Source organism: Leopardus geoffroyi, chromosome B3 (genome assembly GCF_018350155.1).
Source record: "Leopardus geoffroyi isolate Oge1 chromosome B3, O.geoffroyi_Oge1_pat1.0, whole genome shotgun sequence".
Classification (NCBI taxonomy): Eukaryota; Metazoa; Chordata; class Mammalia; order Carnivora; family Felidae; genus Leopardus; species Leopardus geoffroyi.
In genome coordinates this window covers 100,385,375-100,409,301 of record NC_059337.1, presented here as the reverse complement: position 1 = coordinate 100,409,301, position 23,927 = coordinate 100,385,375, and the positions used below count along the sequence as shown (strand labels likewise).

Here is a 23,927-nt window from a genome sequence, read left to right as displayed (position 1 = left end):
TCCATACAACACCCATACAACACCCAGTGCCCAGCACCCAAAAGGTGCCCTCCTCAATACCCATCACCCACCCCCCCCTCCCTCCCACCCCCCATCAGCCCTCAGTCTGTTCTCAGTTTTTAAGAGTCTCTTATGCTTTGGCTCTCTCCCACTCTAACCTCTTTTTTTTTTTTTCCTTCCCCCCTCCTGTCATTATTTAAAAAGATTTCCCATTTAAAAAAATCCAAACTTCTGACTTCTCATGAAAAATCAGATGATTTGGCAATGCCAGCTCACAGCTGGAACTGAATTAATGTGGCTGTCCTCTTTAGATATGTGCTTTCTAGTTGACAACAGTCACTTACCACTCCCTGTTATCTCTCAAATGGAGTGTCCAGGGCTCTCTGGGCATTTGAGTTTGAGATCCCTGTTTAAAGCAAACATTCTTTTTGAAGGGAGGAGGTAGATAATTGGAAAAAGAGGGGAAAAAATGAAAAATGAATGGAGAAAGTTCTGCTGTGAAACTATATATTCAGGGATTCCTTCACCCCAGAATATTTAAGATATGGTGAACAAGGGACTTATCCATTCAATAAATATTTATTAAACACCAATTACATGCCAGGTGTTAAGTTAGGTGCTAGGGATACAGCAAGAATAGACTGGTCCTTATTCCAATAATGCTTACAGTCCAGTAAGCTCTCACAAATAAATCACACAAATATAAAATCACAAATGTGCAAATGATATGAAGGAAAGGAGCATAATGCTCTGAGAGTCTATAATTTTGGAATCTAATCTGGTTGGATAGTTGAATGAAGGCTTTCCTGAAGAAATGTTACCTTGGAGCTAAGAGTTAACTAAGCAAAGGAAAAAAACATTCTAAGAAGAGGGAAAAGAACATAGAAAGGTTCTGTGGTATAAGGGAGATGGCAAGTACAAAGGACTGAAAGAATGCTAAGTGTGGCTGGCATGATGAGGAATAAGGAGGAACACAGTATAAAATGAGGTTGGAACCATGAAGTGTCTTCTAACATGTACGAGAGAATTTGTCTTTATTCTAAGAGTGATCAGAGCCAATGGAGGAATCTGGGGGTGGGACTTTTATAATAAATTAGATTTTTGTTTAAAAAGATAACTGGCAACTGTGCAGAATGGAATGGTGGCAACCAGAGGATACATACACAGTAATTAGAAGGCTAACTGCCATAGACATGCAATAAATGGTTGTAGCTTGTACCAGCTGTTGTGGGTGGAGAGAAGTGAATGCTAGAATGTTAAGAGATGTTAGAAGATGTATGATTTGTATGAGTCATTTGCTTTTAGGTGGCATGATGCCATGAGTGTGGATGTGATCACTTGAGAAGAACAGGGGCCCGAGGCTCAGGTCTTAAGAAACGTGAACCTCTGTTGGCAAGGCAGAGATTGAACAGCAGCTAGTGAGGTAGTTAAAAAAAAAAAAAAAAAAAAAAAGAATCCAGAACAGTGTGCTAGCAAAAGTGCTATGCAGTGTAAGTGTTAGAAAGAAAAATATGGTCATTTGATGCTGAGTGATTAACTTGGGTGAGGACTGAAAAATGTGTAATGAACTTGTTGACATGAAGTTCACTGTGGATCTTAAGGTAACAGCTATTTTGGCAGAGTAATGGGGCAAAGACACATTCGCATGGCTGAAGAAGATGGTGAGCACGTGCATGGTCATCCCTGAAGAAGCTGATATGAAGAAAGGTAGGGGGTAGCTTTTGGCTTTGTTAAGCCTCTTTCTTGTCTGTTTTCAGATTAATTTTATTAATCTCTACATTCATTTCCTTTTGCTTGTTTCCTTTGGGCTTATTCTATTTTCCTTTTTCTAACAAAAATTGGATGCTTAGCTTGTTAAATTTCAGGTTCTCTTCTGGTGTAAACATTTAAAGTTCTAGATTTGCTTCTTGCATGCCAACTTAGCTGCTTCATTCAAGTTCTGTTATGTAATATTTTTAGTTCTAAGTTCTAAGTTTTAAGTTCATGTTCTAAGTATTTTCTAAATTCCATTATGATTCTTTCCTTTATCTATGTGTTCATATGTGTTTGAAGTTTTACCAAATTACATTTCGCACATTATTTTTGCTGCTGAATTCAAACAATGTTTTGGTGGTGACAGAATATGGTCTATGGAATTCCAATTCTTTGAAATTTAATATTAATAGCTAATAGTCAACATATATGCCAGGAGCCACTCTGAAGATTTTACACGAATTATGTAATTTAGTTGTCACAATGATTCTATGAGGTAGATACTATTGTTATTCTCATTTTTATAAATGGGAAAATAGGTACTGAGAAGTTAAATAATTTACCCAAGTAACTTTATGAAGCTATGTAGAACTGGTACATGATGGGGCTGCACTTTTTACATTTCTTCCCCACTTTAGATTTTATTCTTGGAGTAAATTGCAAGCAGAATTCTTTACTGGGTTGAGGGTTTTTTTTTTTTTTGAGGGGGGTCAATTTCATTGAGGAATAATATATGTACAACATACTGCATGTATTTAGGGTGCACAATTTGGTGAGTTTTGTTATGCATACATATACCACCAAAACAATCAAATATAGAATATTTCCACACCCTCTCAATTTCATCCTATACCTCTGTTGTACATCCTCCCTTCTGCCTCAGGCTTCAAGCAACTGGTGATCCAGTTTCTATGACTATAGGTTAGTTTGAATTTTATTTTTTAAATTATTATGTTTATTTTGAGAGTGGGGGGGAAGGGCAGGGAAAGAGGGAGACACAGAATCCGAAGCAGACTCCAGGCTCTGAGCTATCAACACAGAGGCCGATGCAGGGCTTGAACCCCCAAACCGTGAGATCATGACCTGAGCTGAAGTCGCATGCTTAACCAACTGAGCCACCCAGGCATCCCTAGTTTGGATTTTCTAAAATTTAATATAAATGTAATATAGTGTGAGTTCATTTTTGTCTGGATTCTTTCATTCTGCCTACCAATATTTAGATTCATTCATGTTGTTTTGTCTATTAATGGCTCGTTCCTCCTTTTACTGCTGAGTAGTACTCCTTTGTATGGATATACCACATTTGTTTATCTCTGGTTTTGTTGGACATATATGTTAATTTCAGTTTGATAAAGTTGCTGTGAACATTCATATTCAAGTTTTTGTACGGACATATGCTTTCATTTCTTTTGGGAATCTAGGACTATAATGACTAGGTTTATGACAAGTTTGTTTTCCTTTTTTAGAAACTGCCATTTTCCAAAGTGGTTGTAAAACTTTATGTTCCTATCATCAGTGCATGCATTCCAATTAATCTCCATTTTTGCCAATATTGGTATAGTCAGTGTTTTTAATTTTAGTCTTTCTACTATATTTAGTGGCATCTCATTGTGGTTTTAGTTTTCACTTTCCTAATTATTTTGAGTATCTTTTCATGTGTTTCTTATTGAATTTTATTATAATTGAGCTGTAAGAGATCTTCATGTATTCTGGATACAAGTTTGTTGTCAGATATATTTTCTCTCAGTCTGTAACTTGCCTTTTCCTTATCTGCCTTGCAAACAAGTTTAATTTTTATAAAGTCTTATTTGTCGATTTTGGTTCATGTTTTTGTTTCCTAAGAAATCTTTGTCTCCTTCAAGGCAATGAAGATTTTCTTTTTTTTTCTTCCACAAGTTTTAGCTTTTGTATTTAGGCTTATAATCCATGTCAAGTAGATTTCTGTGTGTGGTGTGAGGTAAGAATCAATATTCAGTTTTTTCAATATGGACAACCAGTTATTTCAGCACCATTGTTTAAAAATAGCATTCATTTCCTCCCTAAATTACCTTCACATCTTTGTAAAAAAAAATCAATTAACTACATATATATGAGCCTAATTCTGGATTTATTCTGCCTCATTGACCTACATGTCTATTTTTTCCCATTATTACAATGTCTTGATTACTGTAACTTTATAATAAACCTTAAAATCAGGTAGTATGATTCTCCAACTTCATTCTTTTTCGTAATTGTTTCAGCTATTTTAAGTCCTTTGTATTTCCAAATACATTTTAATTTTCTTTTATTCATTTATTTTAAAAGTATTATTTATTTATTTTGAGAGGGAGAAAGGGAGAGAGAGAGAGAGAGAGAGAGATGGGGAAGGGGCCGAGAGAGGGAGAGAGAACCCCAAGAAGGACATGCACTGCCAGTTCAAAGCCCAGGGTGGGGACTCAAACACATGAATTGTGAGATCATGACCTGAGTAGAAACCAAGAGCTAGGTATTCAGTTGCCTGAGCTACCCAGGACCCCTTTCCACTTACATTTTTAAATCATCATGGCAATCACTACCAAAAAATCCTGAGATTTTAATGAGGATTGCATTGAATGTATAGGTGAATTTGGGGGACAAATGACATCTTAATAATAATGAGTTTTCCAGGGTCCACTTTACCATTTACTTAGGGCTTCTTTAATTTCTCTCAGCAGTTGTCTTCTTTTCATTGTAGAAGACTTGCACATCTATTATGACATATATTTCTAAGTATCTTAATTTGTGGTGCACTATTTTTATTTCATTTTCTAATTGTTTTCTGCTAGTATATAAAATATAGTCATATCATGCAAGCTTCTTAAATTCACTTATTAGCTACAATTTTTTGTTGATTAGGATTTTGTACGTAAACAATCATATTACCTACAAATGTTTCTTAAATTCCATGTATGAGTGAAATTATATGGCATGTTTTCTCTGACTTATTTCACTTAGCATTATACCCTTTAGATCCATTCATGTTGTTGCAAATGGCAAGATTTCATTGATTTTTATGGCTGAGTAATATTCCATTGTATATACTTATACCACATCTACTTTATCCATTCATCAATTGATAGACACTTGGGCTGTTTCCATGTCTTGGCTATTATAAATAATGCTGCAATTAACATAGGGGTGAATATATCTTTTCAAACTAGGGTTTTTGTATTCTTTCATATTCTTTAGATAAATACCCAGTATTTTTTTGTATTTGGGGGGTAAATACCCAGGATAGGATTATATGGTATGGTAGTTCTATTTTAAATTTTTTGAGGAACCTCCATACCGTTTTCCACATGGCTGCACCAGTTTGCATTCCCACCAACAGTGCACAAGTTTTTCTTTTTCTCCACATCCTCGCCAGCATTTGGCATTTCTTTTGTTGTTGATTTTAGCCATTCTGACAGGTGTGAAGTGATATCTCATTATGGTTTTGATTTGCATTTCCTTGATGATTAGTGATGTTGAGCATCTTTTCATGGGTATATTGACCATCTGTATCTTTTTTTCAGAAATGTCTGTTCATGTCTTCTGCCCATTTTTAATTGGGTTATGGGGGGGTGGGTTCTTGGTGTTCTTTCTTTGTAATTTTTAAGTCTTTTTTTTTTTTTTCTTACCTTACTGCAATGTCTAGGGCCTCCAGCACAATGGCCATAAGAAGTGAAGTATCTTCTTGTCCTAGGGAGTAATGTATCTTTCTTTCTTCCTCTTTCTTCCTCTCTCTCCTACAATGGAGGCAACTTTATTTCTCTCCTTCCAATTCTTCTTTCCTTTCCTTTCCTTTCCTTTCCTTTCCTTTCCTTTCCTTTCCTTTCCTTTCCTCCCTCTCTGTCTTTCTCCCTTTCAAGTAATCTTTATACCCAATGTGGGGCTTGAATCCATGACCCTGAAATCAAGAGTCACATGGTCTACCAACTGAGCCAGCCAGGCATGGAAGTAATCTTTCAATCTTTCATTATTAAGTATAATGTTGGCTATAAATTTTTTATAAGTGTTCTTTGCTATATTGAGGAATTTCTCTTCTTTACCATATTTTGCTAAAAGGTGATTTTTAAAAAAATCATGGTTGTTGAATTTTGTCAAATCCTTTTTCTGCATTTATTGGGAGGATATGATTTTCTCCTTTACATTGTCAATAAGGTTTATTATGTTGATTTAAAAAAATTTTTTTTAACATTTATTCATTCTTGATAGAGACAGAGTATGAGTGGGGAGAGGGGCAGAGAGAGAGGGAGACAGAGAATCTGAAGCAGGCTCCAGGCTCTGAGCTGTCAGCACAGAGACCAACACCAGGTTCAAACCCAAGAACCATGAGACCATGACCTGAGCCAAAGTCGGCTCCTTACTCGACTGAGCCACCTAGGTGCCCTTATTATGTTGATTTTTGAATGTTAAATCAATGTTGCATTCTTGGGATAAAAAAATTTGGTCAGGATGTTATCTTTTATGCACAGTTTTGGATTTGATTTGCTAATATTTGCTGTTATTTTTCATAATTACTTTTTCCTTTATTTTTTAAATGTTTATATATTTTTGAGAGAGAGGGAGAACATGAGCAAGAGAGGGGCAGACAGAGAGGGAGACACAGAATCTGAAGAGGTTCCAGGCTCTGAGCCGTCAGCACAGAGCCTGACATGGGGCTCAAACCCACTGACCGTGAGATCATGATCTGAGCTGAAGTTGGATGCTTAACTGAGCCACCTAGGCGCCCCTTTCCTTTATTTTTAACAAAAAATTTTTAGATGTTTATTTTTAAGAGAGAGAGAACACAAGTGGGGTAAGGGTAGAGAAAAGGAGGGGGACAGAAGATCCGAAGTGGGCTCTGCACTGGCAGCAGAGAGCCCAATGTGGGGCTCGAATTCATGAACCATGAGATCATGACCTGATCTGAAATCTTACACTTAACTGACTGAGCCACCCAGGTGCCCCCATAATTACTTTTTCTGAATTTGGTATCATTTAGTCCTCATAACAACCTTATGGGATGGGCATTATTATTACCCATTTATGGAGAAGGGACATAGGCACAGCTGGTATTGAGATGTACTCTCAATCACTTCGTCACTGTCTCTAATTTGTTAATGTTGCTTTCATGCTCTAGTATGTGCTCAATTTCTAAAACTGTTCCTTAATAAAAAGAAAGTGTATCCTGTTGTTGGAAATTTTATTCCATGAATGATCACTGTTTGTATGCCCTTATATTTAATATATTTAAATTTTTATGTTCCTTATATTTTTCAAAAACAGAAGTAAAAATGGAAAATTCACGATTATGTGGAAATTTAACAACACATTCTTGAACAACCATCGGGTTAAAAAAGAAACCAAAAGGAAAATTAGGCCATATTTCAAGACGTACTAAAATGATGTTACTTATAGCTTTTCATATATGGCCTTTATTATGTTGAGGTAATTTTCTTTTATTCCTACTTTGTTGAGAGTTTTTATCATGAAAGAATGTTAAACTTTGTCAAATGCTTTTCTGTATCTATTGAAACGATCACATAACTTTATCCTTTATTCTGTTAATATGGTGTACTGCATTAATTGATTTTTCTATGTTGAACCATTCTTGCATCCCAGAGACAAATCCAACTTGGTGTATGATCCTTTTACTGTGCTCTTGGATTCAATTTACTCATATTTTCTTGAGGATTTTTACATCTATATTTATCTGGATATTGGCCTGTAGATTTCATGTATTGTCTTTGGCTGGGTTTGGTATCAGGGTGATGTTGGCCCTATAAAATGAGTTAGGAAATGTTTCATTTTTAAAATTTCTTTTCATATTTATTTATTTTTGGGAGAAAGAGAGACACAGCATGAGCAGTAGAGGGGCAGAGAGAGGAAGACACAGAATCCCAAGCAGTGCTGACAGCTCAGAGCCCGATGTGGGGGTCAAACTCATGAACTGATAATGACCTGAGCTGAAGTCAGATGCTTAACTGACTGACCCACCCAGGAACCCCAGGAAATGTTCTTTTCAATTTTTGGAGGGAGTGTGTAAGAAAAACTGTCATGAATTTTTTAAATGTTTGGTAGAATTCTCCAGTGAAGCCACCTGAATCTAAACTTTGCTCTGTTGGTAGGTTTTTGATTACTGATTCGCTCTCCATACTAGGTATAGGTCTTTTCAGACTTTTTATTTCTGTGGCATCAGTTTTAAAGTCTCTTCTTTCACTTATAATTTTCTTTTCTTTTTTTCTAAATTTCACTGTTTTGTTTTTTTTCTGTAGTTTTCTATTCTCTATTTCATTTATTTCTACTCTGATCATTGCTATTTCCTTCCTTCCACTAACTTTGGGCTTAGTGGGTTCTTTTTCTAGCTCCTTGAGTTGTAGGTTTAGACTGTTCATATGAGATCTTTGTTCTTTGTTAATGTAGGCATTTATCACTACAGACTTCTTAGTGCTACTTTTGTTCACATAAGTGTGGGTATGTTGTATTTTCCTTTGTTATGAGATATTAAAAAAATTTTTTTAATCTTTATTTACTTTTGAGAGAGAGTGAGTGAGCAGAGGAGGAACAGAGAGAGGGGGAGACACAGAATCTGAAGCAGGCTCCAGGCTGTCAACACAGAGCCTGATGTGGGGCTCGAATTCACGAACTGTGAGATCATGACCTGAGCCAAAGTCGGACACTTAACCGACTAAGCCACCCAGAAGCCCCTGTCATGAGATATTTTCTAATTTCCTTTTTTATTTCTTCTTTGACTCAATGGCTGTTCAAGAGTGTGTTAATTTCCAAAGTTGTGAATTTTCCAATTTTACTTCTGCAATTGCTTTTTAATTTTCATTTCATCGTGGTCAGAAAAAAAAACTTGGTTTCAGTCTTGTCAAATTTGTGAAGACCTATTTTGTGATTTAACATGTCATCTACCCTGGGGAAAGATCCATATGTGCTTGAGAAGAATGTGTATTCTGCTGCTGTTGGGTGAAATGTTCTGCATATGTCTGTTAGTTTCATTTGGTGTATAGTGTTACTCAAGTGCTTTGTTTCCTTTTTGAACTTCTGTCTGGATATTCTATCCATTATTTAAAATGGGGTATTGAAGTCTCTTACTATTATGCTATTACTGTCTATTTCTTCCTTCAGTTCTGTTAGTATTTGCTTTCAGTCTATATGTATTCTTAAATCTGAAGTAAGTTTCTTGTAGACAGTATATAGTTGGGTCTTATTATTTTCAACTCAGTTAACTCTAAATGATTTGATTGGGGAGTTTAAACCATTTACATTTAAAGTAATTATTAATAATGAAGTATTTACTATTGCCATTTTGTTGATATTTTTCTTAGTCTTGTTATTCTTTGATCTGTCTTTTCATCATTTGCTATTCTCCTTTGTGATTTGTTGATTTTTTTTGTATTGATAAGCTTTGATTCCTTTCCCTTTTACTATTGTATAACTTCTATAGGTATGTGTGAGTAGTTACCTTGGGGTGTACAAAAAATATAAGTTTATTTTAAGCTGATAATAACTTAAGTTCAACTGTATACAAAAACTCTATACTTTAACTTCTCCCCCTTAACATTTTTTGTTGTACCACTTTGTGTATCTTTTAACATTTTTATAATCATTTTTCCTTAACATTTATACTGGAATTAAAAGTGATTTAATCGCCACCATTACAATAATACAATTCTATATTTGTCTATGTATTTATCTTTACATGAGTTTCATAATTATGCTATTATGTGGCTTTTTACCATCCTTTTGTTTTAACTTGAAGAATTCTCTTTGGCATTATTTTGCAAGGCAGGTATGTATTTTGTAAGGCAGTTGATGAACTCCTTCAGCTTTTGTTTATCTGGAAAAGTCATTTTCCCATTTTTGAAGGATATTTTTACAAAGTAAATATTATTCTTTGTTGGCAGTTATTTTTCTCTCAGCACTTTAGATCATCCCACTTTTTCTGGCCTGCAAGATATCTGTTGAAAAATCTGTTTACAGTCCTATAGGGATTTCCTTGTAAGTGAAAAGGCTCTATTCTTTTGTTTTTAAAAATAATTTTGGCTTTTGACAACTTGATTATAATTTGTCTTTCTTTGGATTCCTCTTTTTTAATAATCTTCTGGCTTCTTGGATCTGGATGTCCATTTCCTACTCCAGATTTGGGAAGTTTTCAGCCATTATTTCTTTGAATAAACCTTCTGGTCCTTTCTCTGTCTCTTTCCCATCTAGGACTCAATGCATATACTGGTCTGTTTGATGGTGTACTACAAGTCTCTTTAGCTTTGTTCATTCTTTCTCATTCTATTTTTGCTCTTCTGACTGAATTATTTCCAATGACTTGTCTTTGAGTTCATTATCCTTTCTTCTGTTTGATCTAGTCTGCTGATGAACCCTCAAATGAATTTTCACATCAGATTTTGTGTTATTTTCAGCTCCAAGATTTCTGTATCATACTTTTAAAATCTTTTCTAAATGTTTATTTTTGAGAGAGAGAAAGCATGAGCAGGCTGACAGGGGGGATTTCATAATCAGAAACTTGGTGTCTTTCATTAATTTGGGCAAATTCTAAGTCTTTATTCTTTTGAAGAATTTCTCTGAAATTCCAATTAGACATATAATGGACCTGTTCATTCTATTTTTATTCTCCCTTAATCCCTGTTCATAGTTTAGATTTTTTATTTTTCTGAGCTATATTCTGGGTTATCTTACTTTCAGATCTTCACTAATTTCTTTGTTTAATCTGTTGCTTAACCATTCATTCCAGTTTTTAATTTTAATATTTTTAATTTAAAAATGATTTCCAAATGTGCCTAAAGTTTTAAAGTCAAATATCAATACTTTTTACTTAATTCACATAAAAATTTTGTTGTGTATTTGATAATTCTAACATTTTTAATCTTGGTAGTGTAGATTCTGTAGTGTAATTTTTCATCTTATGCTTATGTTCTGTGAAATTTTATCTGTTAGGATTCTGGGTTTAAGGTATGCTTCTCAAGGGGCACCTGGGTGGTTCAGTCAGTTAAGTGTCTGACTTTGGCTCAGGTCATGACCTCTCAGTTCAGTTCCTGAGTTCAAGCCCTGCATCAGGCTCTGTGCTGACAGCTCAGAGCCTGGAGCCTGCTTTGGATTCTGTATCTCCCTGTCTCTCTGCCCCTCCTCTACCTGCACGTGCTCTCTCTTTCTGAAAAATAAACATTAAAAAAAAACTTTAAAGTATACTCGTCAACAAATGATTTGCATGTGCTCCTTCTAGGTTCTTGAGGTTACTACCAAGCCAGGATACCAATAAACTACATTTTCAGTTTGGGTTTTATTTTTTTCTCCAAGTTGACAGAAGTGGTGTGAACTTGTGTGAGAATAAATTTGCCATGCATTCTCAGGAAAGACTTTTCTTTCCCAATTTGTACCTCCATCACCCAAGACCAAGGCAGAGAGAGGCACAAAGCCCATCATCAACCTTTGACAAAATGCTTATTTTTCATAGTCCATTCACTGAAGATATACACTTTGAGAATTCCGGGATTAAGTTGGAGGGAATGAAGTCTCTGATTAGACTTCATCACAAGGTATTGCCTCCAATGTCACCTTCCCAGACCCCCAACACATAAAATTAACATCCAAGCTTTAGGCCAGCAGGAAGCAGCTAATAACCACCTCCAACCCCAAGGCAAACATCTGTGTGGTACTTTAACATTCTGCATTCACTCTGTGCGTGTGAGTGTTTTTTTTTGTTTTGTTTTGTTTTGTTTTGTTTGTTTTGTTTTTTACCTCTGAGGAATTTCTTCACTTCTTTGAAAAAGACTGAATACTCTCTGCAGCATTTTAAGGTATTTTTCTGAATCTTTGTTCAGCCAGATGGCCCTGGTTTCTACTTCTATCAACTAGGAGCTGAGGGTCATATGTTGAGAATGAAGGGGGAAGAAAGAGTTTGCTGGAGAGGGCAAAGGTTTGAAATGGGGGAGAGTGGGAAAGCAAATAGTAAAGTACTAAATAATGAGAAGTTGGTGGTGACCATCAGAATATATTATAAGGATCAATCACTTGATAAGACTTTATAGCCTTTGGCTATATGGTAGCTTTACATCTGATGCATAGCCATTTAACCTTGGACAAATCACACCCTGCTTATATCTACCAGTATCATGGGGGTTGTGAAGACAAATGTTACAAAATCCAACACTGAACTAAAACCACTATTTCCAGCAAATAGTAACTGACTCATGATGTGAGACTTGTTTTACAGACTTTTCTATTTAATAGATTTTGTTGAAACCAAATTAGCAAAGTCCTAATTACTATGTGCCATTTACCATGATATAAAAATAGTATTGCTAAGCAAAACTCAGATATATTAAAGTGGTTTCATTACTAATATTTTACCTGTGGTAACCAAAATGAACTTTTATCTAGTTATGTCACAATAATCCAAAAGAATCTTGGCATTCATACCATAGGCAAGCTTTTCAGTAGAAAACATAAAGACCTTAGAAAGTACATAAATAATTTACTTCAAATGTTCACCAAAATGAAGTTAATGTCCAAATTTTAGATGGCTAAATATTTTCTAGATTTGGCCTTTTCCAGATTGTCATTCAATAATATATTCACCATTGTTCTAGCTGTCATGAGATAAAAATATAATAAAGTAACTTATCCTTAAAGAATTTCCATTTTTGGTGGTGGAATGCTTTTGTGAGAAATCACAAAACATTATAACGACACCCTAGTACATGTAAGTTTAACTACACACTATTTGACCTATCATCGGTATTTGGAAGAATGTATTCATTATCAGGCACAATGATAGCATCCATGACTGTAGGAGTTTAATTTTCCAAATTTAATTTTCCTGGTTGTTTTGGCATTGTGATTAGGTCACCATATTTTATCCCAATTAAGCAACAGGCAATCATGTTACAAAACTGCAAGAAAAAAATGTTAACATGGGCGTTGAAGATGAACTCGTTGATTCTGGGGTATATAACAATACTCCAAAGATAGTATACTATCAACTCTCATCTTAAGTGCTTTTACTTGTTCCAGTGGTAGGTAGCATCTTTTTATCAGATAATCTATTTTAAAGACTAAAGTCTTCCCTGGTAAAAGTGCAGGAGTGTGAACCTTTCTTTGGTAAAGTACCTGCTCTATTGATCATGCCAGAAAAAGTTTAGTAGGTGTTTTTAGATTAGTGTACAGTTTTTTTTTTTTTCCCCAACTATCTGCTTCCAGGAGGTTAAGTTGAAAAGTCTAGTTATTTCAAAAGGGCTACTTGTCCTTATCTCAATTCCACTCAAGTGTAGTCAACAAAAGAAAGAGTGATTTAGGTAGTTTTAACTTTCTGAAAACTGAATGAGTTTTAGACGAACCACCAAAATGCATTCAAAGTAGTAATGGTTGTTTTTCTAACTTTATTTTTATATTGCTCCATGGTTCTTTGTAACTAAGTCCTTAAAGTTAGAATGTTTTTAATCAGTGAGAAACGTATGCAACAAGTGCTTTAAAGAGGCTGACAGTAAGATGAAATTGGCATTTAATGACAGCAAAGAGTGATTTGGTAATCAAGAAGTACAACTATTCAAACAGGTATAGGATCTTTTGGTAAAAAAAAAAAAAAAAAAATCAAATGTCAGTTACGTTTTGTTATTTGCCACTACATAGGCTTTCCCTACCATCCTTCTACAATACCAAGAACTCACTGAAAAAGCTTCATTAATTCAGAAGGATCAATTGAAAGTGTACTTCTAATAATGTAAATTCAAATTCTCTTTTAAATACAGATTCCTCTGGATTTTTTTCTAATGAATAAGGAAATGGTTTTTGGTCAAGATATCTTTTTCAGTTGAAAATTTGTTGTTTTAAGTACAGTTGTGTGTCTTAAATTTGTTAATTTCATTATAAAAAGAGAAGCATAGACAATCTATAATTTTAGGAGACACTCCAAAAGGAAAAAGCTTTGATCTATCTTCTTTCTGAATTACAGTGTCTTGGTTTATTGTGTTTTACTGCTTTTTGAAAAGTACATCACACAAACAAAAGATTCCCTTAACAAGACTTTTAGACTTTTAATTCTTCCTCATTTAGCTTGGAACATCAGCAATTAAAAGGATGAAAACCCAATCTAGATATGATGCAGTTTATGCTGTAGAAGCGTACTTTCATAATTTTGAACTTAACTATAGACGCTTTTACTATGGTGATAGTATTTAGCCACTTTGTGATTACCTCAAGGTGAGAGGTATGACTGGGAGAGGGCACAAGGGAATCTTCTGGGGCACCAGAAATGCCGTCTGTCTTAGTCTGGGTGGTGGTAACACGAGTGGAGGCATACATAAAATTTCACCTAGGTGTACACTTAAGATTTATGCCCTTTGTAGCATATCTTATATCTAAAAAGGTAAAAAAAGGTAAAAAAAAAAAATGAGTATTTGGCTACTTTATGAAATGCCTAATATTTTTACAGTGAATTATTAATATGATTTTATAAGTCCAAATGTATAGGGGAAAAACAAATTATCTGATGATCATGGCTTAAGAATTGCTAGTCTCTTTCAGGTAAATTATATCTGAAGCTAGAGTAAAACAAATGAGAGGTCTCTGGTATTCTATCAGAAATGGTGTCAGGAAGAACACAATGTATCGATTTAACTATAAAGGACAGAAGTGTTAAAACAGAAGCTTAAACAACAACTAGAAGATGAGAACATTATCAAATAAGTGACATGACTACGGCATGATTATGTGATTTATGATTACCCATGCTTTTTACTTTTGCTTTTTACTGTTTCGGTTTTGTCATTATATTGCTTGGACTTCCAAAGGGTGGGGAAGGAAAAGAATTCAAGTAAAATTAGTTTTGTTTCTTATTTTCAACTGTTGTTTTCAGTGTGGTAAAAAGCTGAAGTTATGACTGTAATTTTAAAATTATGCATTCTACTTCCCCATCTATTATGGGAGAAAAGAGTTGGTTTACACAGGGAATATAAACAATCTGCCTCAATTTTTTTTTTTTTTTTTTACTTTTGCACAGAACTATGTTAATTCTCATCACCTCCAAAAGCCTTTGAGAGGATTAGCTGCATAGACCAATATTGTTCTATATTAGTCAGTATTAAGCATATGATGTCACCTTGTTTCCACCCCTCCTCAAGCTTTTTTTTTTTTTTTTTTTTTTTGGTGGGGGAGGGGAAGGGAGAGTTTTTGGGCAATTCTCAAAATTCTGTGGTTTAAATTCCACTAGCTGACACACATGATTGACAACCTTCCACTCTCAAACCTGTTTGAAATGGGTCAAATACCTAAGCGCTGCAGAACAATGCAATCCAACCATCAATTCCCCATAAAAGAGAAAGGGGGTGTGATTAGGTTCCAGCTATTAAGTTATTGCAAAAACAGTTTAGTGGTTTGTTTCCGCAACAGTCAGAGGTTAAGCTCGTATTTTCTATCTTAATTAGCTCTAAATAAACCACTAGGCTAGAAGAGGTAGGATATATAGCCAAAGCATGGAGCAAGTGGGGCCAACATTAAGAGCGTTACGGAGGTCTTTATACCGACCCTCGGCATCGGTTATCGATCATTAACCCTGCTGGGGAACTTATCGAACGGAATTTGTGTGAAGCTTATCGAGCCACAGGAAAGGAGATGCAGGAGGGAATATAAGCTTCTAATAAAAGAAACGCAGCAACAATAGCAGAGGAACAGCTCTGCCTGGTGACGTAATGGCTGGCAGCAGTCCAGCTTCAGCAGAGCTGCTGCTACCTCAGCATCCAACCTCTCTCAACACCGTCCAGCTTTGGCGGAGCTACCGGGGCCGCTACTTCTTGCGATGCCACTTTGTTGGTGCCACCAACACCTTACCTCGGAGGGCCAAAACACCGAACAAAGGGTTGTCCTGTTTCAAGTTGTCGGAACCCACACTCTCACTCACTCAACCCCGCCAGCCTCTGAGAAACCGAGTCAATCCGCTTCTTAAGTTTAGGGCGAGAACACTGGCGCACACTCCAGGCGTGCCTCAGTTTCCCCAAGCTGCTCTCGGGTCCGCCTCTCACTGCCCGATCCCCCCTCCCCCCGGCCCTCAGCCCGAGTTGATCGTAGCGGCCCCGCTCACCCGCCCGGCCCCGCATGCCCGTCCTCCCGCCTTACCTCCGCCAGGTAGAGGTTGAGGAGACAGAGCGTGGAGAACTGGAGACAGGAGGGGAAGCAGTAGAGCAGCCAGTGGGGGAAGAAGTGCAGGTGAGCGGGCGGCCGGAGCAGGGGCAGGGAGCCGCTGAGCGAGAAGGCGGCGGAGAAGAGGGTGGTCCTGAGCGCTGCCCACAGGAGACAGAGGAAGAGGCAGAGGCTCTGGTAACTCAGCCGTCGCTCCCGATAGAGGAGCAGCCGCCACAGCTGCAGGTAGGCAAAGGCGAAGAGCGCGGCGTAGAGCAGGGCGTGCAGGATGCTCAGCGCCAACTGCACCGAGCCCGGCACCGCGGCGCCTGAGGCGGCAGCGACGGCGCCTCCGCCTCCGGGCGTCGAGGGCTCGCGGCCGGCCGCCGGACCCGGCACAGGCACCCTCATGAGGGGGCTGGGGAGCGGGCGAGAGAGCGCGGGAAGGAAGAGGCCGGACTCGGAGCCGCCGTCGAGGGGAAGAAGGATTTCCCCCTTACCCCCCACCCACCCCAACCTCCAACCCCAGGAAGCGCCGTGACAGGACCCGGAGCCCCGCGCAGAGCAGCCGCGGTTTTCCGGACCCCGCCTCCTCTCCCCGCCCGCCCCCCCCCCCCACCCGGGGGTCTCGGCTCCTCCTGCTGCGGCTCCGCTCGGTAGCTGCAAAAAACAACTCTCGGCTGGAGACAATCAGCTGAGAAACCCGAGCATTTGAGGCGCTCGCTCCGCACCGTGGGCTCGCGCCGATTGGCCCAGGTGGGCACGCCCCCTGCGCGCTGCACTCGGAAGGCCACGGGCCACAGGACCCGTCGCTCGAAGGCTCTGAGATCTGATTGGATACCCACCTTCCTCGCCTTCTCTCTCCCCTCCACTCCCCACCCACACTGCCGATTGGCCCGGCAACTACACCGCCAGCTCGCGCCGGCGGGAGGACTCAGTAGTCGCCTGTCACCTGGGGCGGCTTTCGCTCCGCCCCCTGCGCTTCCCATTGGTTGGAGAGGCCGCACGTAGGGAGCACGAGGAGAGGGAGGAGCCTTGGGGGTTGTTTTTTTTGTTTGTTTTTTTGTTTTTTTTGTTTTTTTTTGCTTTGCAGGTCGACCCTTCCGTGCGGTGGTGGCAGTAAGTGTGAAGGGCTTGAGTGCTGCGCTCTATCTAGTAGGTGGGCGCATCGGTTAGCCGCTGCCCTCCAGAGGGGCACGGCGCCGCCTTCTGCCTTTTCTTCACGTGGCGGCAACTGTTGGCTGCGGGAACAGTCCGGGTCCTTCCGGGTAGGTCTGGCCCGCAGGTCTCCGCAGGTAAGTGGCAGCGCTGGTCCCCCAATCGAGGGGCTGTGGTTTCCGCCAGCACGGATGGGCCGCACCATCGAGTTCTGGAGTTTGGCTTAGAAGGGGCCTCGCCCGGATCCTTCTGAGGGCCGCTTTGCTTTCTTTTTTCCCCCTGCATAAGCGGCGAGAAAAACATGACCCCTTTGTGGGGAGAGAGGATGGAATGAGAAGGGTGAAATGAAGCTTGAAGCAAAAAATTTCCTCGGAAAATGTCTCTTAAAGGAAGAGGGGTATTAGGATGAGAGGGAGGTCCAAGCGACAAGTGAGTAGGGGGAATGTGGGTCTTTGAAAGTTAGAATTTGGAAAGATGCTCTGGGCATAAGTTTAGAGAAAAAAGGCAGAAAGAGAACTGTAAGTCGTTGATGAACGTACTGTCTAGGAAGAAGTAGAATAGTTTGTACTCCTTAAATTCCACACGTATTCCTTCAAACCTTAGTCCTGTTTTCGGTGGACGGTGGCGCTACTCTTGGGCCTCAGAGAGGTACAAAACAAATGCTGTGTTATTACTGCAAATAAGTGAGGGAACTTCCAACCTGTATTGGACTGACATGACATTGCTGACTTTTTCTTTTTTTCTTTTCTTGTGTTTGGTAATAAAATGAGCAAAGTGACACAAAATGATGTATTTTCCTTAGAATGAGTGGCACATCACAGATTCAGTATCCCTGTGAAAGACACTGCTACATGTACTGGTTCCACCAACTCTGCCTGCCCTGACTCACCATACTGTGTCCTAATGTTTTGTGCAAGAGGAGTGTTGCTACCTTCTTTCCAAGCTAAGTGATCTTCAGGGAACTTTAAAGTCCGTTTTGTACTACAGATTCTGGGACAGTGGTTCACCCAGGCGCCAGATACTGGTGTGTTTTGGATTCTTTATAGGACAGACTGTGATAGACGTTCAGGCCTGGCACAGTTATGTGGATCCCTCAGATGCATCGGAGCAGTCAGCTGAGCAGGCTGTTCATTGCAGCCTAGAGTAGTGTACAACTTGTTGAAAGAAATTAATAGGTCTAATCCAACATCCACACTTTAGAGAAGGATCTCATGTTTATTGGAATTTACAAGATACTTCCGAGAATGTGGTTAGGGCACTTACACAGTTCTTTTTGAATTGCGACAGAGTGCTTATGGCAGCAGTGAGTTAAAGCGAGTTAAGCAGTTATGTGCGTAAGTGCGTAAATTAAGCATGAACTCAGAGTTTGGTGATTTTAGGCACTCATCACAATCAGGGGAACCTCTTATTCCCTGACATGCCTTTTTTTTTTTGTATCTTCCATGATGATGAGGTACCTGTTTCAGTTCACGAATAGACTTTCACCATGAAAGTCTGTTTCTTTTATATTTTCTACTCAGAGTTATAGTAAACAACATCAGGATAATACACATACTAGTTTTACTATGAAATAGTTTTGTGAAATTTTTTATCCCAGAGCAAGTCCAGATAGCTGTCTCTTTTCTCCTTCCTTTTTTGGGGGTGCATGATGGGCATGCAGTTGGGGCAGATAGAGGATTTTGCCCCAGCTGCCGTGAAGGGGCTGTGAAGTGGAGAGATGTTGAGTCTTTTTTTGTCCTGCACCGAGTCTTAGCTGATAAACTGCGCTGAGAGCTAATCAACATTTTATTTGAGGCTGGTTCAGTGAGCAGGTTGTCTCTAGTAGCAGCATTAAATTGTTAAGCTAATTTTTGCCAGAATGTTCTTACAGGAAGTTTGTAAGCATTATATGCTCCATTTGTTGCACAATAAAAAATGTGTCTTTTCCTAGAGAATGATGCCCACAGATCTTGGTATAATTTGTTTAATGTTTACAGTTGTTAATTTCCTCTTTTTCTTGCGTGGGAAACCATTAGTTTTATTGTTAATCATAAGGGAAATTTGAGTCTATAAAGGGGAAACTAACCAAAGTCTTCTAGAAAAACTTGCTGCTTGATATTCTAAAATATGAAAGTGTTCAAATGCACAATGGTTGAATATTGTTCTGGAAGGGTACATTATTGTAGCACAGTGGTCTTCAAACATTTAAAAGCAGAACTTTTTTTCCAGTATTATTATAAATAGGACCCAATCCCAAAGTGGGAAGAGTCACTTACCAGCTGCTCCAGCTGTGGAACACATGAAGGCAGATCCTTCCTCCTGCCCTCCCTGCAAGGAGATGAGTTTTCCTGTTGAAATTTTTCCTCCTCATTGCCCCCTGGGGGCTCTCTCAGTATTCAGGTGCTGAACAAAATTTTGATGCATTTTATTTGCAAGCTTTAGCTCTTTTTGTACTACAGTCTCATTGTTCCATGCTTACAGTGTTTGTCACCCTTTTGTATTTGACCTTAATTGTCACACATTTTTTCCAACTTTAAATGACTTGTGCAGGCATACGTGTTTAGAGTTTAGGGATGAGGCAAAACTTACATCTTGCATACCAACTCTGATTAGTGCTGACAGGAACATTATCCTGATGAATTGAGGGGACCCTCCAGGCTCTAAGGGTAGGAGTCTGCATGTAGTTGGGAGATGTGTGTACTATTGGCAAATATTTGCCTATGACTTCCGCCTTCTTTTAGTATTGACACCTGTTGTGGTTATAGTCCATTGTATTTGAAAGAGTCCTCTTCTCTTGTAGAATCTTCCCTATAGTAAAATTAGGTCAATTTCCTGTGAATTTTTTTTTTCTTTAACATTTATTTATTATTGAGAGACAGAGAGACACAGAGCGTGAGCAGGGGAGGGGTAAAGAGAGGGGGAGACACAGAATCTGAAGCAGGCTCCAGGCTCTGAGCTGTCAGTGCAGAGCCCGATGCAGGGCTCCAACTCACAAACTGTGAGATCATGACCTGAGCCAAAGTCAGTCACTTAACCAACTGAGCCACCCACGTGCCCCAATTTCCTATGAATTCTTTCACATTTTCTGCTTTAAAAATCTAGTATATGTATTTATGTTCAAGTCACTCTCCCCTTAGCTATTATTAAAACCGATAAGGCTAGGCTGGGTTATACTGTAATAACAACCCCCAAACTTCAGTGGTTTAAAGCAAGTGTTTAATTTCTGCTCTCTCTGGGTTATCTGGGAGCTTTGCCTTACGTTTTCCTCTTTCTGAGACTTGGTTCAACAGAGAAGGCCTCATTTTTTTTTTTTTTTTTTTTAATTTTTATTCATTTTTGAGAGAGAGCACAAGCTGGGTTGGGGCGGGGGGGGGGGGGGGAGGGAGGGAGACGGAGAATCTGAAGCAGGCTCCAGGCTCTGAGCTGTCAGCACAGAGCCCGAAGTGGGGCCCGAACCCATGAACTATGAGATCATGACCTGAGCCGAAGTCGGATGCTTAATCGACTGAGCCACCCAGGTGCCTGAGAAGGCCTCATTTTGAGTGTTATCATTCATTATAGCAGAAGAAAAGTGAGTTGTGATTCATGAAATGTATATATTGACTCTTTCTTTAAAGTTTTTTTAATGTTTATTTCCTAAGAGAAAGAGAGAGACAGAGCATGAGCGGGGGAGGGGCAGAGAGAGAGAGAAGGAGACATGGAATGGGAAGCAGGCTCCAGGCTCTGAGCTGTCAGCACAGAGCCCGACGTGGGGCTCGAACTCATAAACCATGAGATCATGACCTGGCAGAAGTTGAGTGCTTAACTGACTGAGCCACCCAGACCCCCCCCCCCCATATATATTGACTCTTTTTTTAAAAAATTTTTTAATGTTTATTTATTTATTTTTTTTTTTGAGGGAGGGAGAGAGAGAGCATGAGCAGCGGAAGGGCAGAGAGAGAGGGAGACACAGAATCCTAAGCAGGCTCCAGGCCTCTGAGCTGTCAGCACATAGCCTGACATGGGGCTTGAACTTATGAACCACAAGTTCATGACCTGAGCCAAAGTTGGATGCTCTACCAACTGAGCTACTCAGGCGCCCCTATATTGACTCTTAAAAGCTCCCAGAAGTTATATATGTCACTGTACATTTCATTGGCCAAATCAAGTCACTTCCTATTTCAAGGAAGTGGAGAAGTACAATTTTAACATGTGTAGAGAACTAGAAACATTTGAACAATCCACCATGTTTGTCAACAGATATTCTCCTTCTTACATGTAATTCATCTTTGGCCCTTCCCAATGGATATAGCCCTCAAATCCCATTCAATCACTGTACCAAGCTCAACAGTCCAGGATCTCTAAGTAATGCCCAGTAGTGTTAATGTCTTAGGACATTATAAGTTACCTGTTTCCCACCTCCACTTGGATACATAGGATAGTGTAGGGACAAATAACTATAATACATGTGCCAATTTGGAGAGGGGAGGAATGGAAGACATACACCAGACTTTAGACTGTAGCAACTTTGAAATATCACTGGGCAGATATTGTTAGGGCTTTTGTTCTGTTCACTGGTTTCAGTGCTTCTCAAACTATCTGCTAAGAATGACCAGTTTTTTTAAATTCCAATTTACTTTGAATTTTTGTTAAATACAATAAAAATGAATTATAAGAAAAATAAAATGAAAACACCTAGCACATGACAAGCCTGTTAAAAATTTTTTAGATTCATAAAACACAAAACTGTGTAAAAAGGACTATAAAAACTTTTTGACATTTGTTCTCAATTTCTTTGTTTATCTCATTATTGTAGACCAGTATCGAATAGTTCATATTCTGGCATATGCCCTGGGGCATAGTTCTCCATGGTTCTTGGCTTTACTCTGCAAGAGGTCTTTCCGTCTTTATTATCTTTGGCCACATCTGAAGTTGGCTTTGGATAGTATGGCCCCTTTCCATGGCTGAGCAGCTTGTCAGCTTGCTCTCTGACAGTAGAAGGGTGGGGGCTAAAGGACTGTGTAAGTATTAACCAGCTAGTCTCTTGGATGGCAGTGGTTCTTTGACTACCTTTCTTTGAATATCTCATTAAACATAACCAACAGCAACTATCACACAGTGTTCATCTTCTGACTACCAGCCTCCTCTCTTAGGGCCATAAAGAGGTTCATTAGCCACACAAGCCTGGGTACATGCTCATTATAAATTCATTAAGTATGTGTCACCTCCAAATTATTATAGTGACCGTTTCAGCAAATGTTTTGTCACTCCTTACTGTGGATTGCCAAGCTCCAGTCTCTGATGAAAGTTTCCTTGATTAGATCCTGAACGGTCCTTGCTTCTTGGCCTCTAAGCCAATGTTTTGGGGTTCTTGTTAAGGTAGCACTTCATTCTAGTTTGTATAATAGTGAAGATAAACTAGATTATGCTGTAGTGATGACCCCTCAAATCTCAGTAGCTTAAGGCAATAAGGTTGATTTCCTCCTATGTCACATGCTAATTGCAAATCAGTGAGGGTTCTCTGTTGTGCTCATTCTGGGACTCATGCTGAGGAACAGCCACAAATTGAGCATTTTTAATGACTGTGACAGAAGAAAATAAATCCTGCCCTATCACACACTGGTTATTAAATTGTTGCCTGAAAGAAACATGAGCTTTTGCTTACATTTATTAGCCAGATTAAGTCACACAGTGGGCACAGCTAACTCACTACAGGTGGGAGGTGCAGGAAGCTAAGTGTAATCTCAACTTCTACAGAACTGGAACTATTTACCCCATACCAATGAACTACTACACCAAGGTACCAACATCACATTTCTCAAGGTATTCATCTCTTTATTGATATTTAGATTTTGAATCATTAAGTATTGTTTTCTATTCTACTTTCTACCTACTGGAGGGAAAAAGTCACCGAGTACCTTTTGTATCTTTGCTTTTACTCTGTTCTTGCTGGTCTTCTCATTCCCCACCCTTTCCCATCAAAATTTCTCTTCTTTTTAATTTAAAGATATTTTTATGTGGAGAACATGTCTCTGGGCAAATGCATTTTATTTTCCATGCATGTGAAATGAACAGTCTTCTGTGGCCCCACAAGGATAGGTTGGATTAATATGAGTAGAATCTATGGAAAATTTGATTACATACAAGTAACAACTTTAATTCTTATTTTATTTTATTCCAGTGTAGTTATCATACAGCATTGTATTAGTTTCAGGTGTACAGTGTAGCAATTCAACAATTCCATATGTTACTCAGTGATCATCCAGATAAGTGTATCCTTAATCCCTTTCACCTGTTTCATCCCCCTGCCACCCTCCCCTCTGGTAACTCTTTGTTCCCTGTAGTTAAGAGTCTGTTTTTTGATTTGTCTCTCTTTTTTTCTTTGTTGTTTTGTTTTATTTCTCAAATTCTGCATGTGAGTGAAATCATATGGTATTTGTTTTTCTCCTACTTACTTGCTTAGTATTATACCCTCTAGATCCATCCATGTTGTTGCAAATAGCAAAATTTCATTGTTTATTTTGGCCGAATAATATTCTATTATGTGGGTGTATGTATGTATATATATATATGTATGTACATACTTACATATGCATACCACATTTTCTTTACTCATTTACCTATGGATGGACACTTGGGCTTCTTCCATAATTTGACTATTGCAAGTAATGCTGCAGTAAACATAGAAGTGCATATATCTTTTTATATTAGTGTTTTCATATTCTTTGGGTAAATACCCAATAGTGCAATTACTGGATCATAGGGTAGTTCTATTTTAAATTTTTTGAGGAACTTCCATACTGTCTTCCACAGTAGCTGCACCAGTTTACATTCCCACCAACAGTACATGAGGGTTCCTTTTTCTCCACATCCTTGCCCATCGTTGTTGTTTTTTGAGCTTTGATTTCAGCCATTCTGACAGGTTCGAGATGACATCTCATTGT

General features: G+C 38.7%; 2 protein-coding genes across 6 annotated transcripts in view; one reads left to right on the top strand and one right to left on the bottom strand.

Moving 5' to 3' along the window:
• The window catches only part of GPR137C (G protein-coupled receptor 137C), a 65,598-nt gene extending 49,198 nt beyond the window's left edge, over positions 1 to 16,400 (bottom strand). The window contains exon 1 of one of the 2 annotated variants that reach the window (XM_045450972.1): positions 15,865 to 16,400. In XM_045450972.1, coding sequence (XP_045306928.1) covers positions 15,865 to 16,278 — 414 coding nt within the window. In that variant the 5' untranslated portion in view covers positions 16,279 to 16,400. The remainder of the gene's footprint in view (positions 1 to 15,864) is intronic. The other variant, XM_045450971.1, reaches the window with a different exon arrangement.
• A 456-nt stretch (positions 16,401 to 16,856) lies between these two features.
• The window catches only part of TXNDC16 (thioredoxin domain containing 16), a 139,267-nt gene continuing 132,196 nt past the window's right edge, over positions 16,857 to 23,927 (top strand). For 2 of the 4 annotated variants that reach the window (XM_045450969.1, XM_045450970.1), the window contains exon 1: positions 16,883 to 17,162. The gene's annotated coding sequence lies outside the window, so the exon portion shown is untranslated. Of the gene's footprint in view, positions 17,163 to 23,927 lie in introns of all 4 variants that reach the window. The other 2 variants (XM_045450968.1, XM_045450967.1) reach the window with 2 other exon arrangements.